Source organism: Triticum aestivum, chromosome 3D, assembly GCF_018294505.1.
Source record: "Triticum aestivum cultivar Chinese Spring chromosome 3D, IWGSC CS RefSeq v2.1, whole genome shotgun sequence".
NCBI lineage: Eukaryota > Viridiplantae > Streptophyta > Magnoliopsida > Poales > Poaceae > Triticum > Triticum aestivum.
In genome coordinates, this window is record NC_057802.1 from 289,507,249 (window position 1) to 289,520,019 (window position 12,771).

At 50.8% G+C, this 12,771-nt stretch overlaps 1 protein-coding gene across 1 annotated transcript; it reads right to left on the reverse strand.

Moving 5' to 3' along the window:
* Positions 1–1,869: 1,869 nt before the first annotated feature.
* On the reverse strand, positions 1,870–5,779 carry LOC123078479 (cytokinin riboside 5'-monophosphate phosphoribohydrolase LOG). The gene is made up of 7 exons (XM_044501005.1): positions 5,477–5,779; positions 4,856–4,953; positions 4,239–4,269; positions 3,476–3,575; positions 3,288–3,358; positions 2,357–2,500; positions 1,870–2,264 (listed from the first exon to the last, which is right to left on the reverse strand). The coding sequence occupies exons 1-7, from the start codon at positions 5,654–5,656 to the stop codon at positions 2,163–2,165; spliced, it is 726 nt and encodes a 241-aa protein (XP_044356940.1). The 5' UTR covers positions 5,657–5,779; the 3' UTR covers positions 1,870–2,162.
* Between the last annotated feature and the right edge of the window lie 6,992 nt (positions 5,780–12,771).

Consider the following 12,771-nt stretch of genomic DNA (forward strand, 5'->3'; position numbering starts at 1 on the left):
TGGCGTCCGGGATGCCATCGACGCCATGACCGCCACCGGCGGCCAAGGGTTTCCCCCGGCCAAGCACCCTGCCGCCACCTCCGAACCAGTCACAACATCAGCAGGCGCGAGCACGCCGGAGATCCAGACCGGCCGGAGGTCATGCATGACGAGCGGACCAGCTCGCCTCCGATCCGACGAGGGGAGACCGGGACCTCCCCGCGCCATGACCAGCGCCCACCGGGACCTCGCTGCCCACGCAGCCGAGGGGATCCGGCCTACCTCACCGACGAGCACTCCCTGCCGCCAGAGGAGCGCCGTCCGTACCAGCGAGGCCGCCGCCTCAGATCCGACACACCGGTCGCCGCACTCCGCCGCCGCGCCCGAGGAAGCCGGACCCCACGGCGCCGTCCACAGTCCTCGCCGCCCGCAGCCCGCGTCACGACACGGCTAGATCTGGCGGAGTTGCGTTGCCGCACCATCCGCCGCCACCGGCCGCCCCGCACGCTCCGCCACCACGACGCCCGTCGCGCAGCCAGAGAGGCCGTCGCCGCACAGCTCCGGCTCCCCGCCACGCCGCAGCGCCCGCCGCCAGCGCCGCACCCCAGCCCGGCCGCCCCGTCCCGCATCAGGGCCCCGCGCGAGAGGACGAGATCTCCCCGCCGCCGCCGGCGCCAGCCGCGCTTCGCCCGGCTGCGCCCCTGGCGACGGCGAGGGAGGGAGGAGAGGAGGAGGGAGCGCCCCGGCGGCGGCGGCTAGGGTTCCCTCCTGGCCGCCCGCGGGGTGGGGGGCGCAGGAGGGTCGGTCTACTGAATTTGACGTAGCCTATGTAATGTACCTGAGTAGCACAAGTAGTAATACTTGTTGATGAAGCAACAAGCATCGGAAGGAATCCATGGAGAAAGGGTGGGTGACTGACAGGGTGAGGTCGATCGGTAAAGATGGTGCTGCTTCTTTTTTAGGGGCGTTGGTGTGGTGATTTTTTTCTTTTTTTGAGGTGAAAGTTGGTGTGGTGATGTGTAATGAAAGATGGTAGAAAGCAACATGGGCAATTATTGACAGAAGACAGGCAACGAAGACGGCAAAGCGTGTGCTGAAAATGCCCCTGAAGCGTGGAAACGGAAGAGAAAGAGAGCATCGACGAAACCGCACGAATATGCACGTATCCAGTGGCGATTCCACTAGGGGGCTTCAATAGGCTTAAGCCTACCCTCCAAAATCATATCCTATGCTGAATGAAGAGAACTCCTTGAATAAACTATATCACGTAGTACGTGCGCGCGCGCCTAAACAAGACGTACATGGCCATTCCTTTCACATCCCATGGCCATTCCTGCTGCACTGGCCGCATAGACTAAGGAAGGGCGGCCTGTTGAAGTTGAAAGCTTAGCCAGTCCAGCCAAAGTCAGTCTCCTTTTATGGGCCGCAGCAAGCAGCAGATTCTTCCTGCCTTTGGAGGAGCAAGACAAGAGAAAACGGCGTCTCAACCGAAAGAAAGAAAGAGAAAGAAAGAAAGAAAGAAGGAAGCGCGTGCGGCAGGCAATCCATCCACGGGCGGGAGCCGCATTGTCGCCGCCGCGAGGCCCACCGGTGTCTGCCGGTCCCTTGCCGACACACACACGATCTCGACACGGACCTCTCTCAGTGCCTCTCCTCTGCCTCCGCACGGGCCGGGAGGGACAGGTCCCATCGCCGACGTGCGTGCGGTTCGTGCGCGCGACGGCGACAGCCCCCGCTTTCCAAAAGCGCACGCACGATGTGCCCCTTCCACCAACGACGCGGATCCTCCTCCTTCATCTTCATCTAGTCTAGGACGCACTGTCCTACAAACAGTTCGTTTCTTCCGTTACGACTTGAATCATCATTTGTTTCCACATCGTCCATGATCCACACAGAGCGAGACGAATTTCCCATTCTTGATTGATAATTAAGGAACAAACATCTGCTGCTGCTCCTACATAACACATTTGTACATGCAGTCCTTTCCTTCCTTCTACCTAAGCTACGACCAAAAGAACGCCATCATTAACCGCACCACTACTTGCTACTCAATGCTAACACTGTCATGCCACTGGCACTGACAGGCAAAAGCTACGACTGACAAGGACTAGCACACTCCCATCCTTTTTTTTTTGCACGGTCAGATGTTACTTAGTTCAGAAACGCTTCCAGGATGAATCGTATCATGACGACGCAATGCCGGGCTCCAGCTCCGGCGCGAAGCCGTGCGTGATCTGGCCCTGATCCTCCCACACCAGCCCGATCTCATAGTCCGGAACATACTCCTGCAAATTCATGCATACTAGTACATGTCAACACACTGACTGACGGTGGCCACGTAACAGTAACAATATTGATTGGGTCTGTATATAATTACCTCTAGCTTGAGAACTAGTTCCTTGGCGGTTGGAGCTGAGATGACGAGGTGCCTCGCGTCCTCCTGTATGAATCCTTCGCTCACAGCCATGTCGATGAAGGACAGGAAGAAATTGTAGAACCCATCCACGTTCAGCAGCCCGATCTGCCCAGTCAATGTCCACCAAAAGAGATCAGTCGTTAACCCCTACTGGTTACTGCTAATGTGTACTAGTACTACTGTACTGTAATACTGTATTGATTGAGAATAGTAAAAGGGGAATCTAAGCATTAAGATTCAGCATAACAGATTTCTTCCCAAAAAATACTACTAACATGGATCCGTTCCACCTAGATATCATGAATACAACATTTGGTAGGGCCCCTCAAGCACAAATAATAGTGATAGATATGATGAATTGAAGTGGAGGACATTCGTTACTATAGTTAAAGAGATTATTCAAACCGTCCACTCCTCTACAACTTGTGGTTCGTGGATCGGTCGTCTACCTTAGATGCCAACAATACATTCCTTTTTCAACGTAAATCCGACTGGCACAAGATCCTCCAAACATCATTCTAAATTCTAATAATACATATAAACAATGGAGATTGCGGATCGCATGCTCCCCAAACTTATATGTTGGTCTCTGAGATGCTAGGCTGCTTAAACTACTAGTATTGATCAATAATTTGCCATCCTCTAGATGGCGAAAGCTTCCAGCCAATCACATGGGATGGGACTGGGAGCACCACCGAGCCACAATCAAGGCCTAAACGACTTTGGCCTAAACTAATTGCCTGGATAGCCCAGATCAGACAAGCAAGGGATTCGGAAACATGCAGGCAGCACGTATGATGGTTAAACTATCGCGCAATCATGAGCATATAATTAAGCTTTTGAGGCGATCGAATTGTTGATGCTGCTACAAGGAATCAGAATTGGTCGTTACCGGCTTCTTGTGGATCCCAAGTTGGGCCCAGGTGAGGACCTCGAGCAGCTCATCCAGAGTCCCGTAGCCACCTGTGGTGCAAGAGATGCAGATTTTCAGATCTTTCATTGAAGAATCCAGTGATTCAAATCACACTTGACAGGAGATCCATCCATGTTGGGAGCAACTAAGATAAGATTCTCTCATACCGGGTAAGGCAATGAAGGCATCAGCAGAGCGAACCATCTCGGCCTTCCTCTCGTGCATGCCGGAGACGGCTCTTACTTCCCCAACAGGCTCTCCAGTGACCTGAAGATTGAAGCAGTGACAGGAATATTAAGCAGGCAGTACTATCAATGGTTGCGCATTTCAGCTTCGAAATAGATCATCTGTTCAAAACCCTCTACTGAAACTAGCAAATGCAACGAAAGAAAAAGGTCCTGAGAAGAAAGGAAGTTTTTAATTTGCATGCAAAGCACGGAACACACATTTCTGTACGGTACGTACTGCACCTGCATGAGCTCATCATATAGTACTAGTAGTACAGTAATAAATAAACAAGAAAAGGACCAGTTCTACTTCTCCATAGTGAATAGTACTAGTACCTTGGTCAATAACAATAACAAGGACAGTTAGTAAAAGTGCTACTCCTCCTATGTTCAGCTAGGTAGTACTAGTAGTAGTAGTAAAAAACTCAAGTTATTACTATGTTCAGCTAGAGTAGGTTGCATGTCCGGTGAAGTCCAAAGGCAAGGCAAGCGGGGCAGTAGCTTTGAATTGATAGTCGTAGTGGTACATTTAAAAGGGAGCACGCATTGGCGTTGGACCGGCGCACCATATTCATGTGAGCAACGTAAATGCAGAGAGAATTGAAGTGGATATGGCACGCGCGCACGCACGCCTAGCAAAACGGAGTAAAAGTAGAAACATGAAGCAAATGGGGGAGTAGAGTAGAGGAGATGGATCGCTCACCTCTCTGGGCATCAAGGACTTGGGGATGACCCTGCCAGACAAAAGAGAAGAGCAAACAGATAGACACGTCAGTTTTTAGCATAAAACAGTCAAACACAGTAAGGCCACAGCTTTTTTGCCATGGCAAGAAACTGGCAAAACCAATGCCCACTACTCCTCCTAGTGTAGGCACAGCACATCTAATCTAGCTGCACCGTGCTGTGCATGTATAGGGAAGAGAGAGAGATGGAGCACTGGTGGTACTGGAGTAGTAGGCAATAATTAGAGGGAGGACGAGAGATGGGGCACTCCAAGAGGAGGAGGAGTCCATTTGGAGCATGCAGGCTAGGAGCCTTTCGGAAGCGAGTCCAAAAGGTGGTTCCACTCCTGTGAATGGAACCCAGACGCATTCAAAATGCCTCCCACTGCTGCCCCCTCTGGCCCTGGGCCCTGGCCCAAGATCAAAGCAAACCAAAGCAAAGGCTGCCTGCCATCTTGATACGTACAAAGAAGGAGCAGGAAGCATGCACGCACAGGAACACCACTCATCAAACAAGATAGATAGATAGATAGAGCACCTGCATGCTGTTCAAACAAGCACGAGAGAGAGAGAGAGAGAGAGAGAGAGAGAAACTTACCCAATCACATGGCGTCCTCCATCATGGACTGCGTGGGAGACGAGGCCCATGAGCCCAATGGAGCCTCCTCCGTAGACCAGGTCGATGCCCCTCTCCACCTGCAACGCAAACAAGAAATCAAATTAAAGGTGGGATTTATTGTGTTGAAATAAGCAAAACATGAAAGATTGTTCCTTGGGGGAAGCAAGCAAGCCATCATTGTCTTCCATGACCATGACCATGACGGATGCAGCAACTTCTAGTGGTACCATTTGTGATTTGTCCAGCGCGCGCGGTGCGTGAGGCGTGATGGAGCTACTACTATGTTACCAGCGTGGTGCGTGAGGTATGATCATGCAGGCAGGCGTGATCCATGCAGATGCAGATGCAGTGCGCTGTGCACCCCACGACGTTCTACAGCTCAGCAGCCAGCCAGCAGGCAGAAGCTGGTGACGTGCCATCCCCAAACAAACTCGAACAAGAAGGCCAACATGTGGGGGCGAGGGAAATCGAAGAAGATTTCCGTTGCCGCAAAATTTATAAACCCAAAAGAAAAGATTGTATTTCTATGGAGCCAAGCCTTACGCGCGTGAGCGTGAGCGTAAGCGTGACAGGGGGAGGGGGAGAAGAAAGACCAAGTACCAGCTCCTTGCCGAGCTCGACGGCGGCGTCCTGGTAGCTGGCCTTTCGGCCTTTGGCGCTGCCGCAGTAGACGCAGATCCGCCTGAAGCGGGAGCGCCTGTCCCCGCTCTCCGGGGCTACTCCGCCAGCCGCGCCGGCGCCGGCGCCGGTGTTCTTCTCTGCCATGGCCTCCACTGCCATCGCCTGATCCGTCGGTGTTGGGGTCGGGAAGGCTGGTGGTTCTCGCCGGCCAGGTGGTGGAGGGGCGGAAGGTGCTTCTTGGCTTCGGGTAGGTGCTGATGGTAGGGGAGGCTGGGTTGTGACTTGGAGACCTGAGTTGAGCCGGATGTTGTGGGGGGAGGCGTCAATTTATAGAGGAATGGATGGATGGGTGTTGGTTGGTGGGTCCAACATTGTTGGGGCCTGCCCTGTCTTCCCCACAACTGCTGAGAGTACTGTTTACTTTTCTCTCTCTTTCTCTGGTTTCTTCTTCTTTTATTTTATGATATGAAAAAGGGTTTCCTACCTTTTTTTTTTGCAGGGGAAAAGAGTTTCGTGGATTTGTGTCTCATTTGTTTGGGATCTTTCCAACCCTTTGGTATTTAGCGGCTTTGCTGAGTTTCCACATTTAGTGCTAATTTTTGTTCAGTTAGAGTAAGGGGTGTTTGGTTCAGGGACTTTTTAGTCCTAGATGTTAGAGTAGTCATTATGGTATACGACTTCTAGTCTAAGTCAGTTTTGTACCCTACCCCAAGTTGATTTGTACCCTCTTATATACTCTTGTATGCCGCACCAAATCATCAATAAGCAACAGTTTTATTCAGCTTTCATGGTATCAGATACCGGTCCCAGGGTTTAGGGTATGGCTCCGCCAACATCACCACCGCCGCCGCCGCCCGGCTACTTCGAGCGCCGGGCCGCACTCATCGCCAAGGCTGCCAACGCCGCGGCCGCTTCTCTCTCGGCCCTCACCATAGCTCCACAAAACTACCCTGCACCCATCCTCGCCGCACCAATATCTCTTGCTGACACAATCTCCGACGTCAGCCCCTACATCCCCATAGTTCTTGATCTCGCTGCCCACAACTACTACCATTGGAGACATCTCTTCGATCTCCACCTCGGCCGCTGCAACCTGCGCTCGCATGTCGCCGCCAACTGTCTTCCCCGCCCCGACGATCCGCAATGGTTGAAAGACGATCTCGCGATCGTCCAGTGGTTCTACACCCGCATCACCACCGAGATCTTCAACATGCTCGATCACGACGGCGCCACCGCTGCCAACATCTGGCACTCCCTCCGTCAGCTCTTCCAAAGCAACACCGACGCTCGGAAAAACGCTCTCCACACCGAGCTTCGCAATATGGTGCAAGGAGACGCCCCGGTGAACCTGTTCTGCCAGCGCGTTAAGACCATTGGTGATGAGCTCCGCGAACTCGGCGATACAGTTAGCGACTCACAGCTAATCAATATCGTCGTCGTCGGCCTCAGCGAAGACTTTGACAAGCAAGCCTCGTTCATACCGATGATACGGCCCCCTCCTACCTTCGCTGAAGTTCGTTCCTTGCTACAACTCGCGGCGGAAACACAAGCTCGCAAGGACTCTCGCCCCAAGGTCTTTCATGCTGCGGCTCGTCCTCCTCTGTCGTCTACACCAGCGCCGCCTTCCAGGCCGGCTCCTGCCGCCGGGCCGTCCGCATCGTCATCTGTTCAACCGCCCCCAGGCTGGCGTCCTAGTCCGAACTACCGCGGCAAAAACCCTATCTACAGGCCGCCGTCGACTCGTTCGGTTCCGCCTACGACATCACCAGCACCGAGTCCTGCACCACCCACCAGTGCTCCATCTGCGGTTGCATGGCGGCCTCCTCATGATCCTTGGACGGGGCTTGTTCAAGCATGGCCCATGCCCTGGTCCGCTCCGTCCACCCTCGGTGCTCCGCCGGCATACTCAGGTGCCTGGCAACCCGGCCTTCGGCCGCCTACTGGTGCTCCCGGGGTTCTCAACCCCCGACAGCCGGCCAATGCCTATCACGCCGCCCCGACGTATGCTCCTTATGGTCATTACAGCACCGACGGCGGCGCCTACTACACACCTCAGCCGGCCCTGCTCCCGACGCCACCCCCACCACAGCCGGCCAATGCCTACTACACTCCCCAGCCGGCCCTACTGCCTTCACCATCGTATCCGCCGGCACTGCTTCCGACGCCACCCTCACCTGCGACGCCGAGCTGGGATCAAGCTGCCTTTCTCCAGGCCATGAATAACTTTGCTGCACAAGGAAACTCAGGTACGGATTGGATCTTTGATTCAGGGGCCTCTAGTCATATGTCTGCATCTAGTAATTGGTTATCTTCTTGCACTAAATCTCCTTTCCCTTCCATTATCCTTGGAGATGGATCATCTATTCCTATATATTGTGTTGGTCAGGCTCAACTTCCCTCTTCCACCAAACCTCTTTTACTTCGCGATGTTCTAGTTGCACCCGCCCTCATTAAAAATCTTATCTCTGTTCGCCAATTTACTTGCGACAATCTAGTTTCGGCTGAATTTGACCCTTTTGGTTTATCTGTGAAGGATTACCTGACCAAGGCCGAGATCGCTCGCTTCAATAGCTCCGGTGATCTTTATTCTCTTAATGGAGTTCCTGCCGCCACCCCTCCAACATCCATGCTGGCCTCCGTCGATCTCTGGCATCGTCGCTTGGGCCATCCCAACCCCGCCGTCTTAGCTTCTATGCTTAGTGAATTTACCATACCATGTAATAGGGACTCTCATAATTCTGTGTTTTGCGAGTCTTGTCAATTAGGCAAACATGTGCGTCTTCCCTTTAGTTCCTCTAGTTCTTGTAGCACTTATCCCTTTGAATTAATACATTGTGATTTATGGACCTCTCCCATTGCAAGTGTTTCGGGTTTTAAATACTACCTTGTTATCCTAGATGATTTCACCCACTTTGTCTGGACTTTTCCTCTACGCAACAAATCCGAGGTCCATTCTCTTTTCCTTAATTTTCAACGCTATGTGTCTGTTCACTTCTTCCTCCCAATTCGCTTTATCCAATGTGACAATGGTCGCGAGTTTGATAACATTAAAAATCGTACTTTCTTCTTACAACATGGCATCCTGCTTAGGTTCTCATGTCCCTACACCTCCCCTCAAAATGGTAAAGCAGAACGCTCTCTTCGCACCCTCAATGATATAGTTCGCACTCTCCTCATTCAATCATCTATGCCTCCCAAGTTTTGGGCTGAAGCCCTACACATGGCCACCTTCCTTCTAAATATTCGACCTTCTAAAACTAAACCCAACACTACTCCCTATTATTCCCTCTTTCTTTCCCACCCCGACTACTCCGCGGTTCGTGTTTTCGGCTGTCTCTGTTTTCCCAATGCCTACGCCACTTCTGCAAATAAATTGTCACCACGCTCTATCCCATGTGCTTTTCTCGGCTTCTCTGACGAGCACAAAGGCTATCGCTGTCTCGACCTTCACACCGGACACGTTCATGTCTCTCGTCATGTCACGTTTGCTGAGCACATTTTTCCTTTCTCACAACGCACTACTACACCATCCAACACCCCTAGCTCCGCAAACACCCCCTCTCCCCGTCCTTTCCAACTATATACTCCCCTACCTGCCGAACACAACTTATCACCACCACCATTAACACCCACCATAGCCAATCCCAACCATACACTCACCCCACCCGAGACGTCCCCAACACCCCCGACCCCTGCTCCCTCCCCAACACCCCAGCCCTGCTCCCACTCCACCACCCAGCCCTACTCCTTCGTCCGACTCTTCCGCTGCGCCGGACTCACCAGTACCCACCTTACCCCCTCGTGCTATTCCTACAGCAGCCCCGATTAATGATCATCGCATGCGTACTAGGGCCAAATCAGGATTTCATCAACCCCAAGACCGCCTAAACCTTCATACCTCCGTATCTCTCACTTCTCTTCCAAAGAATTACAAAACTGCTCTACTTGATCCCAATTGGGCCGCTGCCATGCAAGAAGAATATAATGCTTTACTTCAAAACAACACCTGGCAACTTGTTCCTCGTCCTCCCAATACAAATATTGTTTCTGGCAAATGGATTTTTCGCCAAAAGTTCCACTCCGATGGGAGCCTCTCACGATATAAAGCCAGGTGGGTTTGTCGTGGCTTTTCTCAGCAACAAGGAATTGATTACGAAGAAACCTTCTCTCCTGTTGTTAAACCTAGCACCATTCGCACCGTTCTTAGTGTTGCTGTCTCCTCTTCATGGCCCATTCACCAACTTGATGTTAAAAATGCTTTCCTCCATGGTTCCCTTCAAGAAACTGTCTACTGCCAGCAACCTCTGGGTTTTGAAAATCCATCCTTTCCAACTCATGTATGTCTTCTTCAGAAATCTCTCTACGGTCTTAAACAGGCCCCACGAGCTTGGTTTCAACGCTTCTCCTCCTTCATTCAAACAATAGGCTTCACTCCATCTCTCTCCGACACCTCTCTTTTTGTGTATCATCAAACTTCTGACACTGCCTATTTACTTCTCTATGTAGATGATATCATTCTTACCGCCTCCTCTCAAAAGTTCTTAGATCATATTGTCTCTCTTCTTAGATCTGAATTTTCTATGACTGACCTAGGACTCCTTCATCATTTCTTAGGCATTGCTGTTGTTCGAGATTCCTCCAGCCTTTTTCTTTCCCAACGCCAGTATATTCTTGATCTTCTTAATCGTGCTGGTATGCTTGACTGTCAATCATCTCGCACTCCTGTCGATACTAGTTTTAAACTTTCGGCTACCGGTGAACCCTTTTCCGATCCTACTCTCTATCGTAGCCTAACAGGTGCTCTCCAATATCTCACCATTACTCGTCCTGAAATCTCTTTTGCTGTTCAACAAGCATGTCTCTATATGCATGATCCCCGGGTTCCTCACTATAATCATGTTAAACGCATTCTTCGGTATTTAAAAGGAACTCTCAATCATGGTCTCCACCTCAATAATTCTTCTCCAAACTCGCTTACCGCATACTCTGATGCAGACTGGGCTGGTTGTCCTGACACTCGAAGGTCCACTTCCGGTTTTTGTGTTTTTCTTGGTAACAATTTGATTTCTTGGTCTTCGAAAAGACAGGTTACAGTCTCACGTTCGTCGGCCGAGGCTGAGTATCGCGCTGTGGCACATGCCGTTGCAGATACAATCTGGATTCGGCAGTTACTCTCCGAGCTACACAGGCCTATTGAGCAGGCCACTATTGTCTACTGTGACAACATATCAGCAGTCTACATGACCAGCAATCCAGTTCAACACCGACGCACAAAGCATATTGAGATTGATATTCATTTTGTTCGTGAAAAGGTTGCTCTTGGTCAGGTTCGGGTGCTTCATGTTCCCTCTACGGCTCAGTTTGCTGACATTTTCACCAAGGCACTGCCTACTAAGCCGTTTCAAGATATCTGTTTCAGTCTCAACGTCGTCGAGCCTGCCGTTGATACTGCGGGGGATGTTAGAGTAGTCATTATGGTATACGACTTCTAGTCCAAGTCAGTTTTGTACCCCTACCCCAAGTCGGTTTGTACCCTCTTATATACTCTTGTATGCCGCACCAAATCATCAATAAGCAACAGTTTTATTCAGCTTTCACCAGAGACTAGAAAAAGTCCCTAAAAAGTCCCTAGGAACCAAACAGGAGGGACTTTTTCTACAGGGACTAGAAAAAGATTCTACTAGAGAGTCTTTTTTGATTAGTCCCTGGGACTAGAAAAAGTCCTAGGAGTTCCGAACCAAACACCCCCTAAATTAGGTGGTTTTGTGTGTACTAAGAGAGACCGAGACAAGAAACGTGGCATTCTCTTCCTCTATCTAGAGGGTAGTAGTAGTAGTAGATGATCCCCAACGAACAACCAACTGCAGTACAACGCGAGTGGTAGTATGAAAATTCACCTCCGAGAAGATCGGACCTGTTGCGCTTCCAAACCAAATCCTCATGATGGTGGTCAAGATCCGAATTTATGGTGTCGTGCGTAAGTGTGCTCGGCATCGGAATTTGCCGGTGCGTGGCGAGCTTACGGTTGAGATTTGCACATGTTCCAGATGTGCATTCAGTGCGTTCCTGATGAGTCCTGTCCCAGCTGGACGTACGGTCACATCATCCTACTCCTACTAGTATCCTTTGCTTTTTGTTCTTGTTGTTGAACCAAGTGTGGCATGGCATGGCCAAATCGTATCGCCACGACAAACATTAATCGGTCTCTTTTTTACTTTTTCAATATCGCAAGTACTCCAAGTGTCTGTGTCTCCATGCCATATAGGATTAACTAAAGCTGGCCGGTGCTATACGGGCGACGCCGAGAGCCGTCCCGGTCCAGCCCTGTCCCTGCTGCACTGTTTCCTTGGACGATCACGCACATGCGTCACCATTTTTCTCGACCATTGCCGCCAAACTTCCAGCCTTTATTCCCGCACAACAACGCAATTTCGTGACCCCGTACATTAAAAGACCAAAACAAGATTTTTCACCCCGGGGCGTGAAGCGGTGCTTTCATCACCGTCTTATAAACGGGTCTTATGGTAGTCGCACCCCAAGTGGTGCTAGCAAAAAGGTGAGACATATTTGCTATCTCAAATGATAAATGTCATACGTGTGACACAAAGCACTCCGGCATTTTTACAACTAAAGTTATCATAAAAGAAAACAAGAAATAAACTGAAACTTGTCACCCAAAAATAAAAATATAGAGTTTGTCTTGTTCAAATTTTCCATGTACTCTTGTCTAGCTACTTATATCCCTTTTGTAAATCTCTTGTAAACAGACACATCGTTGGAGATTGGTTACCATCTTCGTGTACACAATGACATGGCTTCTGCCTACCTCAACATATACCACGTGTAGAATAGAAAAGGACTGCGTTGCCTGGCAGCCGGACAAGCATGGACTGTTCTTTGTCAAATCAGCATATAGCATGGCTCGGGATCATCTCATGACAACGCAGGAGATTGGCGAGTCGAGTGGCCGCCCAGATGGGTCAAGACCAACTTGGAAGTTGTTGTGGAGCCGCGGCGCCCCACCTAAAGTTTGGGTGTTCGCGTGAAAGGCTGTGAGAGGGGTCTTGGCCATCAAGGAAAATAAGTTGTGCCACCACCTTGATCATGATGTGATCTGTACCATCTATGGGCAAGAGACGAAGACGACATTTCATGCACTCGTTCGATGCCCTCATGCACGTAATCTTTGGACTGCGATGAGATCAGTTTGGGACCTTCCTGCTGATGACTCACTCAAAGGTATGGAACCGGAATGGCTCTTTCTTTGCCTCCAG

Bases quoted from the DNA above. Each gene is read 5' to 3' on its own strand.
- LOC123078479 (XM_044501005.1), bottom strand. From the start codon at position 5,656: ATGGCAGTGGAGGCCATGGCAGAGAAGAACACCGGCGCCGGCGCCGGC. The intron at 3,359-3,475 runs GTATGAGAGAAT...CTTGCACCACAG, and splicing joins TGCCTTCATTGCCTTACCCG to GTGGCTACGGGACTCTGGAT. The intron at 2,501-3,287 runs GTAACGACCAAT...TTGACTGGGCAG, and splicing joins TTGGGATCCACAAGAAGCCG to ATCGGGCTGCTGAACGTGGA.